Source organism: Canis lupus, chromosome 8, assembly GCF_048164855.1.
Source record: "Canis lupus baileyi chromosome 8, mCanLup2.hap1, whole genome shotgun sequence".
NCBI classification, from domain to species: domain Eukaryota; kingdom Metazoa; phylum Chordata; class Mammalia; order Carnivora; family Canidae; genus Canis; species Canis lupus.
Window position 1 is genome coordinate 51839193 of NC_132845.1, and position 21512 is coordinate 51860704.

At 41.4% G+C, this 21512-nt stretch overlaps 1 protein-coding gene across 5 annotated transcripts in view; it reads left to right on the top strand.

Moving 5' to 3' along the window:
* The window catches only part of TMC5 (transmembrane channel like 5), a 70356-nt gene that overhangs the window by 22859 nt on the left and 25985 nt on the right, over nt 1-21512 (top strand). For 3 of the 5 annotated variants that reach the window (XM_072835951.1, XM_072835949.1, XM_072835950.1), the window contains exons 2-10: nt 556-1414; nt 4212-4369; nt 5039-5128; nt 9922-10021; nt 12554-12641; nt 13077-13325; nt 16842-16993; nt 18685-18829; nt 20247-20402. In XM_072835951.1, the coding sequence (XP_072692052.1) occupies nt 636-1414; nt 4212-4369; nt 5039-5128; nt 9922-10021; nt 12554-12641; nt 13077-13325; nt 16842-16993; nt 18685-18829; nt 20247-20402 (1917 nt within the window). In that variant the 5' untranslated portion in view covers nt 556-635. Of the gene's footprint in view, nt 1-555; nt 1415-4211; nt 4370-5038; nt 5129-7463; nt 8018-9921; nt 10022-12553; nt 12642-13076; nt 13326-16841; nt 16994-18684; nt 18830-20246; nt 20403-21512 lie in introns of those variants that run through there. The other 2 variants (XM_072835952.1, XM_072835954.1) reach the window with 2 other exon arrangements.

The window sequence follows — 21512 nt, forward strand, 5'->3', positions numbered from 1 at the left end:
TGATTTTTCCTTTACATTTTCTTCTCTACTTATTTTCTTCTCTGTTCCTATGAACACTACACTAGCAGGTCCAGGCTCACATTCTATCACCATGGTAACCTAGTGACATAAAGGTTCCTCTTTCCCAGTCAAGCTCCTGGGGAACCAATGTGGGTTAGGTGCCCATTCCTGAACCAAACCCTGTGGCCAGGGGCATAGTGGACACTGATTGTCTAGGCTTGGATTGTGTGACTGTTCTTGGCGTCCGGAATGGGGAGAGGCAGGTCCCCAAATGAAAATCAGGGCATTGATGCCAAAAGGAGAAATGTGTAATAGCCTAGTAAATATGCTCCTTGCCTTAAACAGCACAAACTTGGGAATTATATTAATTGCTTCTGCTCATGTCCAATTGTCCACTCTTGTGGCCACATCTTGGTGCACAGGAGGCTGGGAAACAAGGTCCTGATTCTGGGCAGCTGTGTACCCAACTGTGAAAGAAAGGAGAATAGGAGAATAACCAGCAATTTCTGCAGGGAAGCAAAACTATCTGAACTTTTTCTTCTTTTTGTTTTTCAGATTAAAAAAAAAAAAAGATCCCTGAGTAACTGCAAATGAAGGAACATTTTAACACTCTAGGGTAAAGAATCCATACCAGCATGTCTGCCTACTACAGGAATAATGGATATGAGGAAGATCCAGATTACCCTGATTATTCAGAATCTTGGAACCGTTCATGGGGGCATTTGAAAACTCAGGATTATACAGATTCTCCAGATACTCTGAAAAACTCAGGCTACCCTATCCCCAGGAGCAACCCATACTCTGCAGACTACAGAACAAGCTTAGACTATCCTAAGTCTCTAGCAGAACCAGATTATCCTGGATCTCAGAATAATCCAGAAGAGTCTGGCACTAGAAGCAATCCATTCTTTGCTGGCTCCAGAAGTTCAGATTATCCCACATCTCTGGCAGAGCCAGATTATGTTGGATCTTGGAGCAAACCATCCCATTCAGGCTCATCCAGAGAGCCAGGCTACTCTGAATCCCAACGAAATTCTGACTTTGGAGGCTCCAGAAGCAGTGGAAACTATGCAGGTTCCAGAACAAATCCTGATTATCTTGACTATTTGGGAGAACCAGACTACCCTGGAGCCCAGGGAAACACTAACCATCCTGGCTCCAGAGCAAATTCCAACCATCCAGGCTCCAGAAGGAACCCAGAACATGCTGGTTCCGGAATCATTCCATATGTAGATGTTCTGGGAGAGCCTGATTATCCAGGAGCTGAGAATCAACCTAACTCTCCAAACTTTTTTTGGGAACCAGACTATCCCAGAGCTGAGAACTCTCCAAACTTTTGGGGGAAACCTGATTACCCAGTCACTGAGGATGGTCGTGATTATGGCTCTTCTGAGACTTCAGAAATTACCAGAGAGTAAGTGCAAACATCTCCCTCCATAGGGGTGAGGGCTGAATGCTAGATCATCAAGCTAATGGAATCTGGTTGGCGTTTGGGTTTAGGACTCATAGGATGGCTCCTGTGATCTGAAGTTGTAAGAAACTTTCATATCTACCTGTAGACCTCACCTGGGCCATGGACTTTCATGTTGAGCTTTCAAGCTCTTACTTGAATGGAACTTTCATCACCTCTTGTTTGGATAGCACCCTCCTCAGTCTTCTTGTAATCTTCCTAGAACCTCTTACTATAATCCCTACAAGACATTTAGATTCCCACTATTTTGACCCTGCTACTCTGCCAATAAAGCTGGGGTTAAGACTTGATTGTTAAGAACCCAAACATTTTAACCAGAATTATATACACAGAAGTGCATTTTAACCAAGACAATATTTTGAAGATCTAACTCCATGAACTCAATTTTATTCCTCAATTTTTTTTTTTTTTTTTTAAATTCAAGATGGTTCAGGACGCCTGGGTGGCTCAGTGGTTGAGCGTCTGACTTTGGCTCAGGGTGTGATCCTGGGGTTCTGGGATCAAGTCCGACATTGGGCTCCTTGCATGGAGCCTGCTTCTCCCTCTGCCTATGTCTCTGCCTCTCTCTGTTTCTCATGAATAAATAAATAAAAATTAAAAAAAAATTTCAAGATGGTTGAACCACTCTTGATTTTTTCCACTTTCATTTTTTAAAAAAGATTGTTTGTTTGTTTGTTTGTTTGTTTATTTATTTATTTATTTATTTATTTATTTATTTATTTATTTATGAGAGACACAAAGAGAGAGAGGCAGAGACACAGACAGAGGGAGGAGAAGCAGGCTCCATGTAAGGAGCCCTGATGCGGGACTCCAGGATCACGACTCAAGCCGAAGGCAGACACTAAACCGCTGAGCCACCCAGGCATCCCTCCACTTTCATTTTTATTTTACTGTAATTATTGTTGTCAGAATTAATTGCTTTTCATGTTTATGGCGGATTTAGTTTATTGATCTTATACATAATTGTTGTATTTATCAGATTTAGCAATCATAGTTTTCCCCATGTTGGTATTTCTTTAAATTCGTTTTAAAAAACAAAGTCCAATTTTTCCTAGTTCAATTCTGTAGATCTATATTTTGTCAAAAACCTTTTTAATCATGGGATGACTGGGTAACAGGCACTGAGGGGGGCACTTGACGGCATGAGCAATGGGTGTTATGCTATATGTTGGCAAATCAAACTCCAATAAAAAAATATACAAAAAAAAAAAAACCCAAAAAATCGTTTCAATCTTCCAGCAATTTTTGGTCATCAACAAATTTTACTAGGTACAGTTCTGGATATTGACAGTGTTAGTTTGGATGACTTAGTTCTCTACCAAGTCTGATTTTTTCTGGGTTAAGTTTTCAAAGTTCCTGTGGCAAACAAGATGTGGTTCTTTAGTCAGGTTATTTTTAATCTATAAGAAAAATTTTACCCTTTGAAAATTTAACCAATATGAGTCTCATTTGGCATGTATATGAATTCTACTGGTAATATTTATAAATTCAACAAAAGTTAATGGCTTGTATTTATCTTGAGAAATAAGGTTATAAGCTTCGGGTGTGCAGTAGCATCAGATATTTTCAGGACCTAAATAGGAGGATTAACAGAGCCAGATCAAAATGGCCTCCTTGGTCTTATCCCCCACTGCCTGATTCATCATGTCAAAATGCACCTTTGATTCTCTCACTCCTTTGTTTCTAATCTTTCATGGTTCTCCATAACCTTTGGAAGAAAGGCCTCACTGCTTTGCTTATGCAAACATTTAAGAAGGAGAATGCATTGGTCTAATGTAAAGTGCCAGCCAAAGACCTGCCTGCCTGCCTTCCTCCCATCTTCCCACCTACGTATCCCTCCCACCCCCTACCTCTAGCATAGTAGTTCTTGACCTGGACTGAACCTTAGAATCGCCTGTTTGCCTAGAGAACTTTAAAAATAACACAGATGCCTGGATCTAACTTTCAGAGCTTCTGATGTCATTGTCTGGGGCCGGGACTGGGAATTGGCATGTACCTAAAATTGAGAACATTGCTCCAGGTTAATTGATTTTTTTATAGTATTCCCTTTATATATTCAGCCCTTTTATTTATAGTCTTATACCTTTATTTATGCTGTTCTTCATCCTTGGAATGCCCTCCTCCTAACTCTTTATGTATGAATTTATCCTTCCAATCCCACTTCGATGTTTCTTTTTCTTTTCTCTTTCTTTTTTTTTTTTTTTAAAGATTTTATTTATTTATTCATGACAGACACACAGAGAGGGAAAGAGAGGCAGAGACACAGGCAGAGGGAGAAGCAGGCTCCATGCAGGGAGCCCGCCGCGGGACTCTATCCTGGGTCTCCAGGGTCCGGCCCTGGGCTGAAGGCGTCACTAAACCGCTGAGCTACCTGGGCTGCCCCAATGTTTCTTTTTCATGTAGATTTTCATCCAAACTGCCAGCCAGAATTCTTTTCTCTTTTCTGAACTCCTTGGGCCTGTCTTCTGGTACTCACCAGTTACTACTTGTATTATAATTGCTTAGCTGTGTCTAAGAAGCTCTACCAGAATGGACTGAGAGTTCCTTGAGGGTAGTAGAGACCCCATGTTTTTATCTTTGTGTTTTCACCCTCCTAGACTATGCCTAACACATGGTTGGCATTCAGTCAGCATTTGTGGAATGAATGAATGGATGGATGGATGGATGCATGGATGATGAATGGATGACTATCCTTACTATGTTACTGGATGAATATTGATCTGTCATTTTGGGATTTCAGGGTGCTCAGCAGAACATCTTCATTCCGGCCCTCATTGCGTCATAGGGGTGATGGCTCTTTGGGGATCGTTGGGAGAGAGAATGAAGATTACCCTGAAAACATTGCAATGAAATCCATGAATATGGCCTCTGTGCCAGGGGCTTCTGGCAATGGCTATGGTAAGCATTTGTTAAGATGAGGATCATATCCTGGGAAGAAAGTAAAAATCAGTGGACTTAGGGGAGCGGTTATTAAAAGTTCCAGGAAGAGAAAAATTAGTTTATTCCTCGCCCTTCAAATACTCACCTTACAAAGGTTGAACATTGACAGTCTAGAAAAGAAAAGTATTATCATCCCTTGTCAAAGTAGCCTGATTAGGTGTTATGAAAAATGAGACCCTGCACACCCTGTGCCTATATGAGGTGACTGGTGTTCAGATTTGGCCTATTAGGGTTATGGGAGAATGTGGGCTCTGTATGGCCATATCCTCGGATTTTTCTAAAGAAGCAAGAAATTATCTTTCTATGACTTATTTTGCTTAGCATTATATCCTCTGGCTCCATCCATGTCATTGCAAATGGCAAGATTTTACTCTTTTATGGCTAAGTCACATTCCCTTGTAACAATTATTTGTAACCAAGGTTTATATTTAAATGAAAACCACTGATTGATGCTGTTTGTACTTAATAGCATTATTTTCATATTTATGTCCTATTTTCCACCCAAGCACTCAAGCATTAATCTGTTAGGACCTCAAGGTCAAGGTTGAGGTCTTACTGATGATTACGTGCTTAATAATATTTAATATAGTGGGTTAATTGGTGATGTCTCCTGCCTCTTCATTCCAGTAAACCCTGCTTATGTGGGTGAAAGTAGCCCCCACCCAGTTTATGGAAACCCACCATTGTCTGGATGTGAGTGGCACAAATCACCTGAAGGTAAGGCTTAAATGGATAGTATTCCCCAAAAATCAACCCTAGAGAGGAATGTGTTCACAGACATCACTATTTCCTTTTGGCTTCTTGTGTGATAACTGATGCAGTACTAGCTCAATTTATAAAATGGAGTTTTATTTTAGATATGCAGAGTTTTTTTTCTCTCCTTGATAGCAAGGTGTCTTCATCAGGACTCTTCTGGTTTCATGTGATGGAAGCCCAACTCATATGGTGTATGTACTGGTTTATGCGGCAGGAAGGAGAGGGGGAAGCAAAGAATTAAAGGTAGAATTACCTTCCAGGACCTAGTAAGAACATTGGAACACAGTAGATGCTCAGAGATATTTGTGAATTAATTTGTGAATGAGTTAGTTACAGGAACAAGGGCCTCTGAGTCTGCATAGATCAAAATTTCTCTGTATAATCATATAATGATTATGATGCTGGAGTATAGGAGTGGTTGGACTGGAGAAAGAATGCTGTGAAATTAGTTAGGAAGCTCTGTAACGATCACTGTGTGTGGTGATGAAGGTTTCCTCAGAGGCAGACTGAGAAATAAAAAAGAAGTGAAACAGGAGAGAGGCCAGAGAATGCTGAAACTTGGAGGCAAATCTATGAGCAACAAGGAGTAAACCAACCGATGGGATTCTCTCTATAATAATGTGAATCAAGGGGCCTTGTGACCTGAAACCATGTCTCACCTTCTGGCCCCCTAGCCTAATGTGACAGCCTTTAGCCTCATTCTCTAAAAGCCTTCTCAAGTAGAGGTGTATCTTCTGCAAGGGTTGGGTATTGCTACTTGTGAGGGAGAACAATGGAGGTATAAATGATCACACTTTCCATTTGATTCCCATGAGAGCAGAAAATGGCTTAACTATTGGGGAAAAGAAATGGATTTGATTTGATTTGATTTGATTTTATTTTATTTTATTTTATTTTATTTTAAGAAATGGTTTTTAATTTCACTGGACTGCTCTACCTAGCCAGCCTGAGGTTTGGGGTCTCTAGTAAGTTGGGGGCTCTAGGACTCTGGAGAGTCTCAGAAGGCAGAGATAATTAAAGAAATAGAGGACCCAAATATGAATCTGGTTTTCTTCACCATTTTGTTTTGTATTGGTTTGGATTCTCAAGTCACCTACAATTAGTTGGTGGACAGCCTCTTGATAAAATATCACTTTGATGAATTATGCTATGCACCTAAGAAGCACCCAGTACATGGTAGGTACTCTTAAATATTCACTTATTTATAAATGAATAAATGATACATCAGCATCTTGTTACAGGAAGCGGCCAAGTGAAGTGAATTGATTAAGGCTCCCTGCTTTGGGTTCAGAGGAACCTGGGTTTGACCCTCAGCTCTGCTACTTGCTAGTTTTATGACCTTAGGCAAATAACCTCTTTGGGCCTTGGTTTTCTTAGCTATAAAATGGGGTTTATTGTTGTACATGCTGCATAGGGTAATTATAAAAATTAAATTATAAACTTTAAAGTATTTGGCTTATAGTAATGGCAGGTATTGTTACTGTTATTATTATTGGTGGGGAGAAGGGATAGAGTCCCGGCCCAATCCTGCCATTTACTAAGAGTGTGATGAGAGTGGAGGTCAGTTTATTTGTGTGCACTTCAGTTTCCCCAAGTATTAAATAAACAACTTGGCCAAGGTGATTTCCAAATCATATCTATTGGGTAGGAATGGTGTTCTTGTGCCTAGCACTGAAATAGAATGGCTTCGCAATTCAAGAGATTTATTTTTCTTCTGTAACAAGAAGTGTGGAGAGAGGGGGTTCACAGTTTATATGGCAGCTCTGCCCAAGATGCTGTCAAGGACTGAGCTCCTTCCATAGCTTATTTCTTCACCATCCTTTGCAGCTTTTGTTTTCAAAATGGCAGCTTCTGGTGAATAAGAAGGAGAAATGGTGAAGACCAAAAAATGGAACCAGGCAGACTGTCACGTTTTAAAGAGCATTCCTGAAAACTCTATGTCTCATTGACCATAATGGGGTTACAGATCCATCTTTAGCCACAAAGGAAGCTAGGAGAATTTTAGGTGAGCCTGGTGCCTACCGAGGAAAGGAGGCTTCTTGGGGTATGAGTAGATATGGGGGTAGAGACAAGTGGTGGGGCTGGCTACCCAAGGCAGTCAGGAGATAATAATTCTATTACTCTAAACTTGTCTGGATTTATATAGGTATATAAAATTGTAAGTATAAAATATAAGTTTTAGGCCAGAGGCACCAAATTAAAAAGGTAAATCTTGCCCTTTGATTATGAATCATTTAGAAGAATCTCTGCCTTCTGTTTCTAGAACCCTATTGTCTTTAATGAAGGATTCTGTTTCCAATTTCTTACCTAGCTACCAAGACAGAGATTTCTTCAGGAAAACACACTTCTTCATGAGGAGACCCTTCTGGTGCAGACGTGGGGTGTTATGTTGTGATCTGTGTAGGGCCAGCTTTGGCAATATAACCCTGATCTTTTAAAAAATGTGAATAGGGCATCCCTCTGTGATGACACTCTTCCTGGCGGCTCCAGGCAATGCCAGTGTGACTGCTCTATGAGGTCTTCGGAAGGCCACTCTGGTAGGAAACAAGGCTGGGAGGAGGCAAGAGATGCTGTCTGATGACCAAGTGAATGAAATCATCATCGAGGTTGAGAATGTTCCATCTAGGGTTGTTCCAGAAAAGACACCGGTTAACTCAAGCTTCAGCATGGTCTCATCCATTTCTGACGTCAATGTGACAGACTCTCAGAGTTTCAGCAGCCCACATGACAAAAAGAGCAAGCAGTTGTTGCGGTTTTCAACATCTTTGAATGAATCATTTTCTCAGGCCCTTCATAGCCGACGAAGTGTGGGCATAGACACTCCTTGTACTTCACATGAAAACATTCAAGGTAGAGAGACACTGGGAGAAAAGAGTTAGGAAGGGAACAAGGAAGGCTTCCAAGTTGTCTACAGGACTATTTCATTTTAAGACATCAAGTAGGTTGAAGTTTGGTGGGTGACCTGAGGATGCTACAGACCCCAGGAAGGGGACACTTTAGGAGCATCTAACACCTACAAAGGAATTTACCTTGATCAAGCTCACTTTCTGTGCCTGACATTCTGCTGAGTGCTTCCTTTTTGTTATCCATTGAATTTAGTTTGACTCATTCCCCATACTTTGAGGTAGGCACATTTGTCACTTCCATTTGGTTGATGAGTAAATCAAATGACCTCGCAGAACCAGGGCTCAAATGCAGGTCAGCCGGGTTCCCAAGCCTGACATTTTAACCACTGTCTTGGTTTGGTCCAGTTCCTTCCCACTCTGGATTTGCCAACATTGGATGACTCTTACTGCCAAGTCTGCCATGAAACCAGGTAGCTGACCCTACATCCCTGCCTTTCTGCTCTTGAGGCAAAATACTAGTTTCTTGGCTAATATTTCTGTTTCATCCCATTGTACTCCAGGCATAAAATCCAGCCTCTCTCAATGATTTCTAGGAGAAAAAAAAATCCATTCACACTAAAGCATTTTGTGGGTTTAGCCCCTTTATTGAAGATTGGGGTGTCTCCTCTCATGCTCCTATCTCCCCACATCTTTGTGTTCTTTTCTCCTCCTTGTTTTTTTCTTCCTCTCTGTTTAGCCTCCCTTCCCTCTCAGGAGAGACACAAATTCCTTGTCTTCAACAGAGTGAGTTGATGGATCTCTTTTGGAGATTTCCTTTTCACCAGTTGAGCTAGGTCAAATGAAGAGTTCAGCTCAATAACTCAACCAGGGAGCCAGTCTGCTCCCTCTGTTGTTGCTTCAGTCGGCCCCCCAACTGGCTTCATCATTACAAGATGGTAACATCAGTTCCAGGCTTCAAATGTGGCTATAACAACAAGCAGAGGAAAAAGGATCTGTCTTTTTCTTAGGGTTTTTATTGGGGGGAGGGTGTTTCAGTTTTTCCTTTTTGAGAAGGAAGAAACCTTTCCCAAGAAACTCCTCAGCAGATCACCTGTCACAGAACATTGGCCAGCATCTTGTCTCATGCTCATGCCTAAATCAGTCATCTGCAAGGATCAGCTTGGACTCATGGAGCTCACCCCCTGTGCCTGAAGATGCGTCCCACTCTCCAGAAGTTCAGGGGCTTGGGAAGCAGTGGGTAAATTCTTAAACAAAATCATGATTCTATTAAAAAGGAGAAATGACTGGGGTAGGTGATCCACAGTATCTGCCATGCTGAGTGAAGATGTGAATATGCATTATCAGGAGAAGATGAGTCATTCTGGAGGCCAGAAGAGCATATGACAACTGTCAAGAAATGTAGAGAAGGTGCTGGGGCCAGAGTGTGGGGATCAAGAGAAAGTGATGCAGGCATTCAAGTAGGGGAGGAGAGTGAGCCTGACCAGACATGCAGGGGCTTAGGGCTTCACTGAATGCTTCTTGTCATAGGAAAAAGAGAAATATCAAATGGGAATTGCATGCAAATGTTATCATTTCCTTTGGCTTTGAGATTTAAAAAATATACCACATTGGGGTGGCTGGGTGGCTCAGTGGTTAAGTGTCCAACTCGATATCAGCTCAGGTGTTGATCTTGGGGTTGTGAGTTCAAGGCCTGATTTAGGCTCCATGCTCGGCATGGAACTGACTAAAAAAAAAAATTATACCATGTTGTTGTCTTGTTTTCATTGTGGTTTTAGGTATCACTGAGTCCATATATTATTCTTTCTTTGTGCTCTTCTAAAAACATGCTCAAAGTTCAGTGCCATACTCTAAAATGCTGAAATTCTGTGATAGGAAACAAAATTAAACTCCATTTATTTTCCTCTACAGGTCAAAAGTTAATTGCATCTCTGATACCAATGACATCCAGAGACAGAATTAAAGCCATCAGGAATCAGCCAAGAACCATGGAAGAGAAAAGGAACCTTAGGTATGGACCCAAAGCTTTTCTTCTTTCCCAGATTTCACATGAACCTCAGTCTTCTACTTTTGCCCCACTTCAGAAAGATAAGAAACAGGGGTTCCTGGTGATACAGTCAGTGGGGTATACAACTCTTGGTTTTGACTCAGGGCATAATCTCATTGTCATGAGAATGAGCCCTATGTCAGGCTCCACACTGAGGGTGGAGTCTGCTCAAGATTCTCTCTCTCTCCCTCTGCTCCTCCCACTCGTGCTCTCTCTCTCTTTGAAATAAATAAATACATCTTAAAAAAAGAAAGATAAGAAATATATAAATGCAAGAGAAGGGACAATCTTTCTACAGAAAAATTCCAAATAATCTCTATAAATGCTCCTCTCTCCTTTCACCTGGAGTGTGGGCTGTGCTTAGTAATGTGCTTTTCAAAGCATGGGGTATGGAAAACAAAGGAGAGTAACTTTCCAGTGATGAGGTCTAGCCAACACTCCCTTATCCATGTGATCAAAGTTAGCATCCCCAGAGATATCTGGTCAGAAGAGCACATGCCCTCTGTGGTACTCTCTCCCAAAGACCATAACTCCAGTATCACCAGAGGAAAAAAATCAGGCAAACGCCAATGGAGGGACATTCTACAAAATACCTGACTAGTACTCCTCAAAATTGTCAAGGTCATCAAAAAAAAAAAAAGGGGGGGGGGAAACCTGAAAAATTATCGCAAAAGATTCTAAAAAGACATAAAATAATGTGTCAAAATATTAACAATTTAAAAACCTATGCAATGGTTTACTTGGGTTATATGAATGTTTATATGAATGTTTACTTACTGACTCTTTATTTTCCCATGTTTGAAATTAAAACTAAATGGAATATGGGATGGGGTCCTGAAATAGAACATGACATTGGTGGAAGAATGAATGAAATCGGAATAGTGTGGAGTTTAGGTAATTGTATATGTGATAATGTTGGTTTTTTAGTTTTGGAAAGTTACCATGGAAATGTAAGATGTTGGGGCACTCTGGGTGTCTTAGTCACCTGGACATCCAACTCTTTATTTCAGCTCAGGTTGGGATCTCAAGGTCATGAGATCAAGCCCTGTGTTCAGCTCTGCACTGAGCGTGGAGCCTGCTTAAGATTCTCTTTCTCCCTCTCCCTCTAATCCTCCCTCCTCCCTCTGTAAAAAAAAAAAGAAAGAAAGAAAAGAAATGTAAGATGTTAATAGGAGAAAATGGTGAGTAGTGTATAGGAATTTTCTGTACTGCTTTTGCAACTTTTTTGTAAATCGCAAATTACTCTGAAGTTTATAGCTCATGGGAAATATAAAAAGAAAATAAATGACCTCAGAGGCTTCTAAGGGCAGGAATTAAAAAAAAAAGAGTGAAAGATTCACATTTACTGTTCCTTATCCTTTTCTTTTACAATTTGTACTCTTGGCAGAGACTAGTGGAGTGGATCCAATAATTGCTAATAAATAATTCAATGATGCAATTGTTCTGGGGTTGCAAAGATAACTTACAAAATCTGACAGGGGAGATGGATTCATGAACAAGTAAGTTATACACGAGAAAAAGGAGATCAGGCCAAATCAAGGTAGAGAAGACTGCAGGGACAGGACCAGCTGGAGTGACACAGGCTGCTTGGGTGGTACATGAGGGGATGTGTGCCAAGCCTTGGAAGATGGTGATGTGGGGGGTGGGCATTTGGGTGGACAAAGAAAATCCGGAAAGAACCAGGGAGAAATAGAAAGGAAAGGTAAGGAAGTCAACTGTGGCTGTATCTTTCTGAAAACACTCTTTCATTTCAATTCTGCAGGGCTGCCTCTGTCGCAGGGCCTTATGAGGGCCCCAAAGACTGTACGGCAGGATTTACCAACTCCATTATGCCTGATATTGGGGGCTGGGTCATTCTCTGCTGTAGGATTCTGGCCAGTTTATTGTAGAGGGTTTAGCACAGCCCTGGCCTCCACCCACTAGAAGTTAGTAGCAAACCTCTCTCCCCTAGAGTTTGACAACCAAAAACGTCTCCAGACCTTGCTAAATGTTCCTTGGGGGACAAAATCACCCCAGGTTGAGAACCATTGACTTTTAGTACTTTTCCCTCTCCCCCGAAATGGTTATCACTCAAACCCTCCTCCCTTCCCTCTGCTTATTCCATTCTAGCCATCCCAGTTTCCCTGGGGTCCCACGTTGGCTGTTCCCTATGCAGGCAACAATCCCTTATCCAAACGGCTCACCCCTCCTGTCCTTCAAGACTTTGCTCAAATATTGCGCTGTTCCAAATTACAGCGCACTCCCCATTCTAGCATTTCCCATTTCCTTACCCTGCTCTGTTTTTCTTTTTCTTTTCCATAGTAAACCTTTTATTTATTATTTGTTGTCTTTCTGTCCCAACTAAGCGATATGTCTGCTCCATGAGCCAGGGAAATCATTCTCTTTTACCTCACTACTTGGGTTGTGCCTAGCATATCCTAGGCACTCAGTAAATATTTTGGGAACAAAATGATTCCAGCATTGGTATCTCTCCCTTTCTTCTGCTGTTCCCCACAGGAAAATGGTTGACAAAGAGAAAAGTAAGCACTCCCATCGTATGTTTGAGCTCAACTGCTGTGCTCAGTGTCTAAGCTCCATATCACGGGTAAGAGGCTTTTATCATATTAAAAAAAAAAAAGGGGCATAACAAGAGGATGAAACAAGGTGGCAGAGTGGGGATGAAAGGGATCCAAGGGGAAGAGGAATATTCAGGGCTGTTTCATTGAAAGCCACAGAAATTGGGTCAGCCTAGGTGCAGAGAAACCAAGTGGGCAAGCAGAGGTCCAAGAGGTTGCTGAGTTATTTGGACAGCTTAGCTATGGTGTCACCTTCAAAACAGCAAACCTAGGGAGGTAATAATAGCACTCACTTTGAGGAGTGGTCCTGCACACTAAATGAGATAATGTTTACAAACATGCTTCGCACGTGCCTGGCATGTTTATAAAGCTCTAGACACTGTCCATTTTTGTTCTTACGGGACCTGCTCAGTAGACATTTGTTGAGGGAACGTCAGGCCGCATGCTTGGTATCCCTACCCCAGGCCTACCGGAGATCAAAGAACAGCCTGTCAGAACTGCTCGATTACATCAGCCTATGGCAGAAGACCCTCAAGGTCATCGGAAGCAAGTTTGGAACCAGCGTCCTCTCCTATTTTAACTTTCTGAGGTGGCTTTTGAAGTTCAACATTTTCTCGTTCATTGTGACCTTCAGCTTTATCATAATCCCTCAGTTTACCGTGGCTGAGAAGAACACCCTCCAGTTCACCGGATTGGAGCTTCTCACTGGGGCGGTAAGGTCTTCATTTCCCCCACTGGGAGCCCATCAGCTGGGAACACCCCAGCCCTGACATACCTTGCCTTTCACCCTTCCAGACCTCTCACTCTGCCTGCGAGACAACTGATAGGGAAAGTGGAACTTTTTAAATTTATTTGTGTGTGTGTGTGTATGTATTTAAGATTTTATTTATTCATGAGAGACACAGAGAGAGGCAGAGACACAGGTAGAGGGAGAAGCAGACTCCCTGCGGGGAGCCTGATGTGGGCCTCAATGCTAGGACCCCAGGATCACGACCTGAGCCAAAGGGAGATGCTCAACCACTGAGCCACCCAGATGCCCATTTGTTTGTTTGTTTTAAAGATTTATTTACTTATTTGAGAGGGACAGAAGGAGAGGGAGACAAAAAATCTCAAGCAGACTCCCTGCTGAACACAGAGCCAGTCATGAAACTCGATGCTAGGATCTTGAGATCATGACCTGAGCAAGCCAAGTCAAGAGTCAGACAATGGACTGAGCCACCTAGATGCCCCAAAAGTGGGGCTTTAAAATGTGCTTTTTTTCCCTCAAAGTAACATATACACAACATAGTAGACTTTCTGTCTTTAGAGGTAACCATACTAATTGTATTATTTATAATTTCCTTTTCTGTGCACATCCAGACACACACACACACACACACGTATGCACATGTACATATACATCATTTTCTTCTCTTTTTTATAAAAGATGAATTATTCATATGTATTGCCTATGACTTGCTTTCGTTCACCTGCTCTGTAGTGGACATCTCCTTCTGGTGTTCATAAAGCTACCTTTTCTTTCTTTTTTATTTTTCTTTCTATAAAATACAGTGTTTTGAAAAGTTCCTACTATAGAAGAGAGCAAACTAAGTGAAAGTCCATGTTAGCATGTTTTCCTTGTCTATTGCCCCAGGTCAGAGCTCATCTTTGTCCACCATTTTTCTTTCTATACGGGCACAGATAGATAGGTACATTACAAACATATGCAGTTAGGTACTTAGATACGTAAGTAGATAGGTAAACATTTTTTTAAAAAATAAAAAGATGAGGCACCTGTGTGGCTCAGTCAGTTAAGCATCTGCCTTTGGCTCAGGTCATGATCTCAGGGTCTTGGGATCGAGCCCTACGTCAGGCTCCCTGCTCAGTGAAGAGCTGCTTCTCCCTCTTTCTCTGTCTCTTCCCCCACTTGTGCTCTCTCTCTTTCATTCTCTCTCTCTCAAATAAATAAAATCTTTTTTAAAAATTTAAGAAAATTAAAAAAGTAAACAGAAAACAGGATACTACAGGTCTTACTTTGCAACCTTTTTTTGCTTCACTATGTATCTTAAGCATGTATATAGATCCACAGTATGCTTTTTAGCAGCACCCGTAATTTATTTACCCAACTCCCTACTGAGAGACATATGGCTCCTGTCTTGTGAATTTACCTCATAGAAGAGATTTCTGCCATTGGGATTCTGTAGACCAGGGACTGACAAACTATAGCCATGGCCAAATCTGGCCTGCCACCTGTTTCTACATTTTTAAATGGTTGAAAAAAAATCAAAACAAGGATAACATTTTGTGAAACACGAAAATTATATGTGAAATTCAAATTTGTGCCCATAAATAATGTCCTTCTGGAACATAGCCACATCCATTTGTTTATGTGTCTATGAGGCCTTCCTGCTATGGTGGCCAGTAGGGTTGTTGCTATAGCTGCCAAACCAAAGAGATTTACTCTCTAGCTCTTTACAGAAAAAAATTTGCTAACTCTTGAAGTAGAATGTTCAAAGTCAGGTTCTTTCATTTATTTTTTTAATTTCTTTTTCTGTTAAAATTTTTTCCTTGGAAGGAGTACATAGGTGGCTCAGTGGTTAAGCACCTGCCTTTGGCTCAGGTTTTGTTCCTGGGGTCCTGGGACCGAGTCCCACATCAGGCTCCCTGCGGGGAGCCTGCTTCTCCCTCTACGTATGTCTCTGCCTCTCTCTCTGTGTCTCTCATGAATAAAAAAATAAATTTTTTTTAAAAATTTTTTTATTTATTTATGATAGTCACAGAGAGAGAAAGAGAGAGGCAGAGACATAGGCAGAGGGAGAAGCAGGCTCCATGCACCGGAAGCCCGACGTGGGATTCGATCCCGGGTCTCCAGGATCGCGCCCTGGGCCAAAGGCAGGCGCCAAACCGCTGCGCCACCCAGGGATCCCAAAATATTTTTTTTAAATAAATAAAATCTTAAAAAAAAAGACCTATGCTGAGATCAGAGTCAGACGTTTAACCAACTGAGCCACCCAGACATGCCTGATATATATGTTTTATATTTGTATATATGAAACATTTTATTATGAAAAATTTCAAACATGGGAAAATAGTAAGTAAACATTCATATAAACATTCATATAAACCAAGTAAACCATTGCATAGGTTTTTAAATTGTTAATATTTTGACACATTATTTTATTGTATTAGTTTTTGGAAGCATTTTACAGTAAATTACAGACATCAGGACATTTTATTCTGAGTTTCTTGTTTAAAAAAGATTTTATTTATTTATTTGAGAAAGAGAGAGTGAGAGAGCACATGCACAGGGAGGGGCAGAGAGAGAGGGAGAAACAGAGTCCCCAACAAGCGGGGAGCCCAATGTGGGGCTTGATCCCAGGACCTTGGGATCATGACCTGAACTGAAGGCAGACAGTTAACTGAGCCACCCAGGCACCCCTACTCTGAGTTTCTTCAACATATATCTCTGAAAAATAAGGACACTTTCTGCAGTTATTACACCTAGAAAAATTAAAATTAATATTATTTAAAATCCAGACTGTATTCAGATTTCCTCAGGTGTCCCCAAAATGTCTTTCATAGCTTGCTTGTTCAGACCAGGATCCATTTAGAGCCTGTACTTTGCATTCGGTGGCTTTTTCTCTGAAATATGAATTAATCTAGAATGATCTTTCCAGACATGGCCCCCTTTTTTCTTGACATTGACTTGTAGCAGAAATCAGGCCAGTTGTCATGCAGACACCAACATCCTATCTTCTGGAATTGTCTGATTGTTTCCTTATGGGTCTTTCTGATTTGTTACTCTGGCCCCTTATTTTCTGTAAATTGTCTTTTTTTTTTTAATTGTCATTTTGACCTAATGGCTTGATTCCTTTCATTCTGAACATGTTTGACCATAATACCTAACAGATGACAGAGGCCAGTAATGGCTGGCTCTCTTGGTATTAGTCACACTTTTCTTGATCACTGTTTCAGGTGGTGACAGCTTGGTCCCTCCATTATAGAGAAGGTTTGAGAATCCTATCCAGCCTGAAGAGCCTAGTGATAAAAAGTCTACATTTTTAGTGCTCTTGGGTGCCCTTTCCCTAAACAAAAGGTTTAAATTGACTGATGCAAGTTTCATGCAGATGGGAAAGATGAACTGTGCTGGTTGATAATAGTCATCATTTTCTCTGTAGACCCCCCTGATCTAGGGTTTATTGTCCCTTTCAGGGTTATTTTATTTTATTTTACTTATTTTATTTTTTCAGGGTTATTTTAGAGACACAGTGATGTACTATGGCTTTTACACCAATTCTACGATCCGGCATGGGAATGGCAGGGCATCCTACAACATGCAGCTGGCCTACATCTTCACAATCGGAGCATGTTTGATCATCTGTTTTTTCAGTTTGCTATTCAGGTATGGAGCCTCTGCATTTCTTGATTCTGAACTGTTTAGATTTAGGTAAAATTCAAGAGAATCAAAAGTGACCCAGGAAACCATTTCTCTGCAATTTCACCTTTCTGTTGCTGTCTGATCATGCTGTCAGACTATAAGTTTGGAAGAAGAGAGGTTTTTCTGTGCTTTAGAAGAAATTGGTCAGTCTGAAAGTAAGGATGTAGTGCCCCAACTAGTTGTATGGCAAGAAGGGCATGGATGGACAATCGTCCCTTTGATAACTGTTGAAGAGGAGGTACAAATGTTCAACCTTTGTCTCATAATGATGGACCTCAGACTGCATGGCTTAAACAACAGAAATGTGTTTTCTCAAGTTCTGCAGGCTAGAAGTCTAAGATCAAGGTGTTGGCATGTTGGTTTCTTCCAAGGTCTCTGTCCTTGGTTTATAGAGAGCCGCCTTCTCACTGTGGCCTCACACAGTCTTCCCTCAATTTATGTCTGAGTCTTAATCTCCTCTTCTTATAGGACACCAGTCATATTGGACAAGGGCCCACCTTGATGACCTCATTTTGACATAATTACCTCTGTAAAGACCCTATTTCCAAAGACAGTCCCTTTCTGAGATACTGAGTTAGGACATCAACATACGAACTTTTAGGTATACAATTCAGCCTGTAACAACCTCACTGCCAGCATAGTAATTCAAAATAAATGAGATTTCATTTTTTCCTATTTCGTTTAAACAAGGAAGTGTTTCTTAAACTGCTGTTAAGTCAGTGGTCTCAAATTTTGAAGAGGTAATGTCCATTTTACTCAGCATTTTTTACATTACCAGGCTCAGTGCTAGGTGCATCCTGGGCTGATTTCAATGAATCCTGCTGACATTGCCATGAGAATAGCATCTGCCTTTATAAAGTGCTTACTGTTCTAACCGCTACATTACCTTTCATGGTTGGCTGACCAGTTCCCACTGCTCCCGTCTCCCAAAGATGTCATGTCCTAATCCCCAGAACCCATGAATATGTTACCTTACCTGGCAGAGGAGACATTGCAGATGTGACTAAATTAAGGATTTTTAAATGGGCCAGTTAATCATAAGGGGTCCTTCTAAGTGCTCCCATCTTACAGAAAGGTCAAAGTCAGAGAGGACAGAAGATGCTCCTCTCCTGGCTTTGAAGATGAGAGGGGGCCATAAGCCAAGGAATGCAGGGAGCCTCTAGAAGCTGGAAAACGCAGGGGAACAGATCTTCCCCTAAAGTATCCAGAAGGAACACAGCTTTACCAACACCTTGGATTTAGAATCATTTTCTGACTTCTGACTTCCAGTAAGAGGATAAATGTGTGTTGTTTTAAGCCACTAAATTTGGGGCAATTTGGTGCAGCAGCAAGTGGAAACTCATACAATTCTCATAGAAGCTCTGTGAGTGGGTACTGTTATCCCCATTATGTAGATGTGGAAACTGAGGCTCATAGCAATTAAAACAACCACCATCGCCTGGGTGGTGATCCGTGATTATAAGCCAAGCCTGTCAGGTCTTGAAGCCAGTGCTCCTAATCATTATGTTGGTGATTGCATTGTTCCAGTAGAACCCAATGTTAGCTCTTCATACTACCTTTCACTGTTAATGATAGGACTTTCTTTTGTTTAATTTCTGCACTCCCCGATGCCTATTCCAATAACCCTTGAGTATTTTGGTTTCTGCCTTCCACAGCATGGCCAGGTATTTCCGAAACAACTTCATTAACCCCCACATTTACTCCAGAGGGATCGCTAAACTTATTTTCTGCTGGGACTTCACTGTAACTAATGAAACAGCTGTCAAGCTGAGACAGAAGAATCTTAGCACTGAAATAAGGGTAAGGCAAGCTTGCTTTATATAGCAGCTTCCCACAGCCAAGTTCCTTCTGTATGTCTGTAACTTTTCTTTTCTTTTCTTTTCTTTTCTTTTTTCTTTTCTTTTCTTTTCTTTTCTTTTTTTTCTTTTCTTTTCTTTTCTTTTCTTTTTTTTTTTAAGATTTTAGTTATTTATTAATGAGAGACACAAGCAGAGGGAGAAGCAGGCTCCCCGCAAGGAGCCCAATGTGGGACTCAATCCTGGACCCTGGAATCACGCCCTGAGCTGAAGGCAGATGCTCAACTGCTGAGCCACCCAGGCACCCCTGTAACTTTTCTTTAAGTAATAATGATTTTTTTTTAATGGCTCATGAGCTTGCCCCCCTCCCACCAAAAAAAAGAAAAAAGAAAAGAAAAAGAACCAGACAAAACCAAAAACACCTAAAAATATTCATAACGTCTAGTGCTGGTGACAGTTTAGGGAAATGAACATTTTCACACAATACGGTGGCTCTGTTATTGGTACCAGCTTACTGGAGGGCAGTTTAGTGATTTATATCAAAATGTTAAATGTAAATGCTTCTTGACCTCCCAGTTTAAAGTTTAACATTTTTTCTAGTGGTTTTCAACTCAGGACAATTTTGCCCCTTGGGGATATATGGAAATATCTGAAGACTTTTTTTGATTGTCTCAGTTAGGGGGTGGGTGCTACTAGTGTGTAGTGGGTGGAGGCTGGGGATGTTGCTCAACATCCTGCAATGCATAGGAATGTTGTCACAACACAGAATTACCAGCTGAAAATGTTCATAATGCCCAGGTCTATAGAAAAAAAAAAACTTATTAAAAAGAAAGAGGTAAAAAAAACCAAACAAACCCGTAAATAGAAAGACCAAACCCAGACTCAAACCCATGACTCAGGTCATGATCTCAGGGTCTTGGGATTGAGCTCCGCATGCATTTGGCTCTCCAATGAGCAGGGAGTCTGCTTCTCCCTCTCACTCTCCCTCTGTTCTCTCTCTCTCTCTCTCTCTCAAATAAATAAATAAAATCTTTAGGAAAAAAAAAAGAAGCAAAATTTATAAGGGGCTTTGACAAGAGGTTTGAAGATGTTAACTTCCTTTGTGTAGATACCCAGCCTTATTCTTCAAAAAAGAGTTTCTTGACCTCAAAGTGCTTTCCTGAAGAGCACAGTCCCAACCTATTGGTCCCATCTATTCAAACACCCATCTGGAAAATGTGTTTGTTGCAGTGATGGGGGTTCTTGATCCACTGGAGATTTTCCCATGAGTCTCTCATAATCCGCATATGACATGAACTTTCCCCTTTCTTCTGTGGGTATGGGATGGGTTTGTGGCTTGAAGGGGCAAACATTCACTCTAAGAGTCTTTGCTCACAATGGAGAGGGTACTGTGCACCAACTTGTCTTTCTTGTGTTTGTAGGAAAACTTGTCAGAAATCCTTCAGGAGAATGTCAAGTTAACGCTCAATCAGCAGCTGATCCGCTTGTCTGCCCACCTGGCAGCCTGGTTTGTGTCTACTGGAGTGGCTGTTGCCTGCTGTGTAGCTGTTTATTACCTGGCTGAGAACAACTCAGAGGTAACCACAGGGGCAGGAGCCCCAGGGTCCATAGCACAGAACCAGGAGAAGGGATGAGATCCTGGAGGGGAGAGCAGTGTAGAGCTGCTACTCAAACCAGACTCTGGCCAGCAGCACTGGCATCAGCTGGAAGCTTATGAACAAAATGCAGAATCTTGGGGCCCTCCATTGGCCCATGGAGTCCAAATCCATCTTAACAATGTCCCCTGGTGATGTGTGTGCACACCTCAGAGCAAGAAGCTTGGGACTAGTGGAGAGGTGGGCACTTGGACCACAGACCTGGGATTAAGTTTTGGTTTCTTCTTTCATTATTACATCCCTAATGCCTCCTACTGCCCCGGCACCAAGTAGATACTCAGTAAGTCTTGTGATATGATGGACTTTGGTGAATGATTTAACCTTTCTGAGCCCTGAGCCCCATATTCTTCCTTGCAAAACAGGAATGATCCTGACTTTGTAGGTGTGTGGTCAGGCCTTGAGAAAAGTTATGTGAAGAATCTACTTGGTGTCTAGTACTATGGGTAATGAAGGAATGTTAGCTCTTTTCTCTTTTTTTCCTAATGATATGGACTCTGAGACTAATTAGCTGGGTGGTCTGGGCAAAGTATTTTTTTTTTATTTCAGCTTTCAAATCCCTTGGAAAATGGGGCTAATTGTAGCCAGTTTGTTGATCTCTAGAATTATGGTACAAGCTGGTCTGATTATGTCACCTTCTTTAATGGCTTCCTATTACCCTCCATATAAAATCTATCTTCCATGGCATGACTGACAGATCTTCTATGATCTGATCCCTGTCCATATCTCTAGACTCAACACCCCACAACTACCCATATCCTACACACCAGCAACACTAAATGCTACATCCATAGTTCCCTGAACACACCATGCCTTTCCTCATCTTTAGGTGGGAAACATGCAGTTCATTCTCCACCCCACCTCCCCTAATTCCCTTATCTGGAAAACTCCTCCTCTTCTAGATTTCAACACGGTGTCATTTCCTCACCACCACCACCCTCACTAGACTGAGTTGGGTGTTCCTAACTCTGCCGGCTTTCTCCATGCCCTTGTCATGTGTGGTATTGAAAATTCCTGTTTATACAACTGTCTTCA